The sequence below is a fragment of the Cyprinodon variegatus genome, unplaced genomic scaffold (genome assembly GCF_000732505.1).
Source record: "Cyprinodon variegatus isolate N-32 unplaced genomic scaffold, C_variegatus-1.0 Scaffold34, whole genome shotgun sequence".
Lineage (NCBI taxonomy): Eukaryota > Metazoa > Chordata > Actinopteri > Cyprinodontiformes > Cyprinodontidae > Cyprinodon > Cyprinodon variegatus.
Window position 1 is genome coordinate 254462 of NW_015150487.1, and position 6601 is coordinate 261062.

At 36.8% G+C, this 6601-nt stretch overlaps 1 protein-coding gene across 1 annotated transcript in view; it reads left to right on the plus strand.

The window, feature by feature from the left end:
- The first annotated feature begins 831 nt into the window (after positions 1-831).
- Positions 832-6601, plus strand: part of LOC107103008 (protein phosphatase 1 regulatory subunit 1A-like) — a 30180-nt gene continuing 24410 nt past the window's right edge. The window contains exon 1 of the mRNA XM_015402508.1: positions 832-1202. Within this exon, the coding sequence (XP_015257994.1) occupies positions 1122-1202 (81 nt within the window). The 5' untranslated portion in view covers positions 832-1121. The remainder of the gene's footprint in view (positions 1203-6601) is intronic.

Sequence of the window (6601 nt, forward strand, 5' to 3'; positions counted from 1 at the left end):
TTTGCAGATTTGCTTTTGTTCTTTCTGAGCAACATCCCTGCAGAAGTATACAGAGCTAGAAAGCATCAGGCAATGAATATTTTCCTCACAAAAAACAGTGGATCTGTTGCACCATATGCTACTTGTGAGGTGTCAGGTATCAGGACCCTGCTGACGTGTGATATGGGTGCAAGACACGATCGATAGGCTGTGTGCTGACAGACAAAAGAACTGCATGGACACAATCTAACAAAGCTTTGGTTATAATTACTGCAAAAAAGTTATCATTCATCTCTCTATAAATCTATATACAGATATTTGTATGCATATTAATTCGTATATTATTATGCATTTAGCCAGTTCATCTGGCTAAATACAGATGCAGATATCAACTTTCATTTGATATCTAAACTAGTGAAGATGTGTGGTACTGTGTGTACTATTTTAAACTTACAGTATGTATATTTACAATATCCATACTTAAAATTGAGCATGAAAGAATCAGAATACTGAGCCAAGTTGCACACATTTAGTCTAGAACACAGTGTAGGATGTTTTTAAGCACATGTAGGTTGCTGGATTTAAAAATACTACCAAAGCTGTGGTCGTTCAGCCTCCTTTGATTGGAGATAGAGAGAGTGTTTCTTTGTCATCCTTTGTCATCCTGACTCTGCCATCTGTGCAGAGGATGCTGCAGAACAGCCAAGAGCTCAAACAGCCAATACAGAAAGAGAGGATGTTGAAGAGAGGGCGGGGCTTTGTGTGAAGAGGAGCATAGCGCAGCGAATGATTGCGAAGGAGAGGAAAAGAGGTGTTCCTTGCTCAAAATGCCCTTGCCTGAGCGCTGAGCTTGGAGAGGCAAAGAGAAAGGAGAGGGCTGCTGGCAGGTGATGAAGACTGGAAGATTGGATAAGTGTTCAGATTAAAAATAGAAAAACTCATTAGATTGAGGTGTGGGTTAGATAGATAAAATAAAGAGAAACTAACAAAAATATTCTGTTTTTTCTTTGGGAAAAAGCTGGAAGCCACTTCTTTTTTAATTATTTTCCCAGTCTGTTTTTTCCCCCCCATCTGTACGGATTCCCCTCCTCTACATCTTCTTTTTCTTCTTCTTGCTCTCCTCTCCGACAGACAGTACCACCATGGAAACTGGGAGCCCCAGAAAGATTCAGTTTACCGTCCCCCTGCTGGATACCCACCTGGACCCAGAGGCAGCAGAACAAGTAAGGTGGAAGGCAACGGGAAGGATAAAAAGAGAAAAAAGGGGCAAGAACAGTGTTGGTCAGTCAGGACCCTGAATCTTTTTCTGTGTGCATCATTGTTATTGGAAAAGCAATTAGCACTTTTTGTATGCAGATATATTTTTCCCGTTAAATATTTTAAGAGGAAATTATCCGACTGTTTGTTGTAAATTGACAAGGACACATTTATTGTGAGCTGTTTAGCAGAGTGTGTCTCAATTCAAATGCTGCATGGTGTTCAAAGAAACCACAATTAAGACTACATTTGATATTATGAGTATGGAGTATGTTCTCAATGCAGAGCAGTAATAAAGTCATTAATTTACAATTGATATTTCCTATATTGACTCAAGGATTTACAGATTTATTGAAGCACCTGGGATCCCAGAATTATTTAGTTTTGTTAGACCTAAATAAGTCTCCATTAGTTCATTTAGTGAATTTATTTGGAATTTTACTGACTTTGTTTAACCTCCGAAATATTGACAGTTTATATGTTGCATCAAAGGTTAAACAAAATAAATCACTATATCTCTTCTAATGATAAAATGAAACCTGAGTTAATAGAAAACTAAATCAATTTTTATATTTTAGTGTTTTTATGTTATGGGGAGATGCTAGAAATCTGGACTTGTGATATAGAAGGAGCATAAAGGTTAGTCAAAGACAAATCCCAGTGCATGCAGTTCTTGCGCCTGTGGAGAATACCGTGTGAAAGGATGTCACGTTTTCTCCTTTTTTTATAAATATAAAATGAACAGTAATGGCCATTCATAATGAAAGAGCCTTGAGTACAGCCGACAAAGCTTTAGGAATCTGCCTACATCCCATCTGCCCCTTATCTACTTTTTTCCTGTCTATTTCTACTTTTCACTATTTTCATATCTCTGACTGAGAAACATGTGGATAATCAGGGATTTTCTCAATGCATAAAAGGAATATTGTGAAAAACATGAAGTTTTCAACTTTTTTAGAGGTTAAAAGGTATATATTATAAATATTCATCACATCTACAGTGGAATATTCTAATTGTGATAATTATTATCTATAGATAATGAAAACCAAAACTTCATTGTCTCAGAAAGTTTGATTACACAGAAGTGAAATACAGGAAACTCGTGGTGTCACACCCTAATCAACTTATAAACTCAAAATAGCTACAGAGGCTTCCTGAGCCTTCAGATGGTCTCTTTTCCTGGTTCAGTAGGCTACACGATCAAGGGAAGGACTGCTGACTGAGAGTCCGTGTTTCAGTAATGGTTGTGCCGGTAATGTTTCACTGTTATCTGTCTGCAGTCAACTCTCTTAAAAGTACCCTTCAGGGCACCTTATGCCTTTTAGAGATAGGGATTTAATTTTACAGCAGGACATGATACTGGTCCATACTGTAAAAAGTAGCCAAAACTGGCTCTATGTTTATGGTTTTATTTTAATCAATTGGCCAGCAAACTATTTTGGAAAAGCATTGCTTTCAAAAGCTGAAAATATCTTTTTTAAATATTATTATTCATTTTTTTTTTTTGCCTGTAATATAAGATACCAGGCATGTTGAACATCTCCTTTGTATTTTAATGGATCTTATTTTAAAAAGACACATTAGTCTTTGAAAACTCATTTGCCCCTTACAGTTTTAATCTGTTGTAAATTTAAGTTGGAACTGAAAAAAAAAAAATATTTCACACACTTAGTTCCAAATTGCTTTATTGTTAAATTCAGCCTTAGTGGAGAAGTTCAGAGCAAAAATTACAATTTAATGTTACCATACAGCAATCTTGCAGTTGTCTTTTTAGTTTGTTAGAGATCATTCACTACTTTCAGCCTTTTCACACGTAGACACCGTACACAACATAGAAACCTTTATAAACATTATGCTTAAATGATGACTTGCAGAGGGCTGGGTTTAAAAAAATCCAAAATATCTGTCATGATTAAAGAAAAAAAAAATACTAATATAAGATAAACATATAGATAAATAAGATAAATACTGAAGTAAACTGCCAAATTTATACAAGATATAGAGAGTAATATAACTTATGTAATTACTCAACAATCAGTTGTTGAATTGCAGTCAAGGACCAAACAAATGCTAAATGGCCTGTGATTATTTGGTGCCTTTGCAAGTCAGGGAACTCCAATGCGTTTTGTACCAAATTATTCCTTCAGTCATTCACCCATTCATGCATTGATGGTGGCAAGCTTAAATGTAGCCGCAGCTGATGTGGGGCACAATGAGAGAACCAAGGCTGGCATGCAGAAGCACCACTGGACCTGACCACCATCAGTGGCAAGTGAGGTAAAGTGCCTTGGATGCCTGAGACGGAAAGAGCTGGGGTTCAACTTGACAAACCTCCAGCTGCAGGATGAAGCCCTGCATACTATGCTATTTATACTCGGAGCAACGGTGGCGCAGTGGTAAGCGCGCATGAACCATGTATGGAGGCTTTAGTCCTTGACGTGGGCGAATTAGGTTTGAATCCGACCAGTAGTCTTTAAATTTTGGGGAGTGCTGGAGTGTTGCAAGTACCCGGTTCAATCCACACAGCCTAAGCAAGACCCTTAACCCCACACTGCTTCCAAGATGCCACACAATGGCAGCCCGCTGCTCCCCAAAGGAATGGGTTAAATGCAGAGAATGAATTTCCCCATTGTGAGACGATAAAGGAATTTACAATACATTACTCTTCCAAGGGCCACAAGTGGCCGAAAGGCCTGACTTTTTAACAACCCTTGTTTGCATCAATGCATATTCCCCTTTTACAATTGCATAGACTGGGAACCTTCAATTCTAGTCCTGGAGGCCTGGGCCCTGTATGTTTTACATTTATCTTGTGTCAACACACCTGAGTTAAAAAATCAGGACATTAATACGACTCGGCCATTTAATGCAAAGACACATCTTAAACATGCAGGACCCTGGAACTCATGGACAGGAATTTGTGGCCTAGACAATATCCAGATTTAACTGCAGCCAATCTCTGGCAGTACTTGCCAGAGATGCTGTTCATAGATGTTTTCCATACAATCTAATTAAGTTATTTTGAAAGGAAAAATTGACATGACCATCTTCTCAAAGACAGATAATAGAAACATACCCCATCAAGCTTGCTTTTGTAATGACTGTATATTTAATCAAAGAACCCCATGTAACCTTGTTCATTATTGTATTTGGTAGAATGCCTTAGAATATGTGTGTTTTTGATTTCACTGCACTGTTGCACACAATTTTTTTTGGTCTGCAATAAAAATCCGATTTTAAAGGGAAAATGTTCAGTAGGTATGCAGATTATATTGCAAGTCAGAGCACATGGTGTAGATGGAATTTTATTTGAAACACATCTGATCCTTTGAGGTAACTGTTTAACATAAGAACTCAAGATTACTTAAAACCTCATGTTTATATATTTGTATTCAACAATACATATTTCCTTTTAGTTGTATGCTAAAAACCTACTGCGTTGCTGCTCTGTAAAACTCATAAAGGTTTCAGCTTGCAACATCAATAAGTATGAGGAAACCTTTCAAGATGGCCAGTGGGAATCTTTCTTTTCAGAAGGCAATTTTTTATTTTATTTTTTTGGATCACTATAAGCAAATCACCCTCCAAGCTGGTTCTCAAGTGACTTTGTATTTTTATTATAAATGTCTCTGTGACCAGAAAGCCTGGCAGGCATTTAAGAGTAGATACATAAACAGAGAAGAACCTCTGAATGTAAAAAGAAGATTATGCTTATAAATTTGTACACAGGCCTCTGTAGAAAACTGTGGTGTCACTCAGGAAACCTCTGTGTGTCCATAAAAGATAGCAGCAAAAAAAACTTTATCTTTTTACCCTAACTCCAATACACCAACATTGTATATAAATTCAATGTATATTTAAAGGCACAGACTGAGTTATACTTATATGATGTCAGTGTTGGCTGAAAAGATTTGCTTTGTTACTCAATCAAGATTATTTATAGCTCATAAATAATATTGCAATGAACAAGCCACCTGTCAAAACTGTGAACTTATCTCAAAATGTAAGTTAACCAGGGTAATTTACGTTTTACCCATAGACTGGTTAGTGGTATTAGAAGGATGTATGTATGTATGTATGGATGCATGGATGGATGGATGGATGGATGGATGGATGATCCATCATCAATTCCTAGATTGCATTTATGCAGAAAATGTCAATTCTTTGTTCTTTAGCTATTTAATTAGCAATTTTTTTTTTGCTGTGACATTTTGTTGAAGGGTGGTTGCAGCTGTAAAGGTATAATGTTCTGTGTTGATTTGTGAAAGTATTAATCAGAAAAAAATGTAGCTGCCATGTTTGCAGTAATATTATAAACTAATTAAATTATTTTAATAACTGTTCAGCAGTTTAGCAACCTTTTGGCCAATATCAGCAAAAACAAAACTCTCAACCAATTACTCTGTCAATGAGCAGATTTGGTGTCTATCAAAACTGATCAGACTTTATATTTTCTCAACTTACAACCATAAGTAAAAGTTTTACCGAAAAAGCTCAAATGTTTTGCGACTGCTTAGAGATCAAACGTGAACATCAAAATTCAAGACTTTCAGGAGATTTTCAGTTGGAATTAAAAATGGATTTCTACAAAAACATAAAAATGCTAGCGCTTGCTAATGTTAACGGTTGCTATCCTGCTGCCAGGTGAACCTCCTGCCTTGTCTCTTCTGTAGCCTTTATTTGCAAGGCTGACCTTTCTTAGTCTTTCCCCATTAGTCCTGATGCTGCTTCTCCCACATTTTAAAACAGTCTGTCCAGAGTGAATTGGACGGGATTTTTTTTTTTGGGTACAAAAGAGTTAAATTAGCTTTTTTTCAGATCATAGGACTTTTTATACTCATGTTTGCTGTGTCTCCTTCATGGCTTTTTACCACTCTTCCATTAAAGCTAGCTTTTTAGAGAGTATAGGGACAGTGGGGAGATGTGTTCTTTTTGTTTAACTCACCCCTTAGGAAGCAGTGGTTGAGTGACTGTTCTTGGGTTAAGGGTTTTTCTCAGGGGCCCAGAGTGAAACGCTGAGTTTCTAAGCTGTGGCCTCTCCACCTGTTAGTTTATCAGAAGGTTTTAGGTTGTGCTGCATTCTTTTCATGTCCAACAGATGGATCAGTTCTCCATTAGCTTTTAGTCATTTGTGATATGAGCTTTTAACCCCTCTTCTATTAAACCTCTCTAAACCTTTTCTTATCAAATAATGCTTGTTTTCATCTATTTAGTAAGATATCAATGAAATAAAAACAATATTTATCTAGAGGTCTGTTCTGATGACAGACACTGTGCTCTTTAGATCAGACATAAGAACTACTGCATCTGCAGGAGATCTCATGACCTCATGAGCATCTCTCTCTCTCTCTCTCTCTATATATAT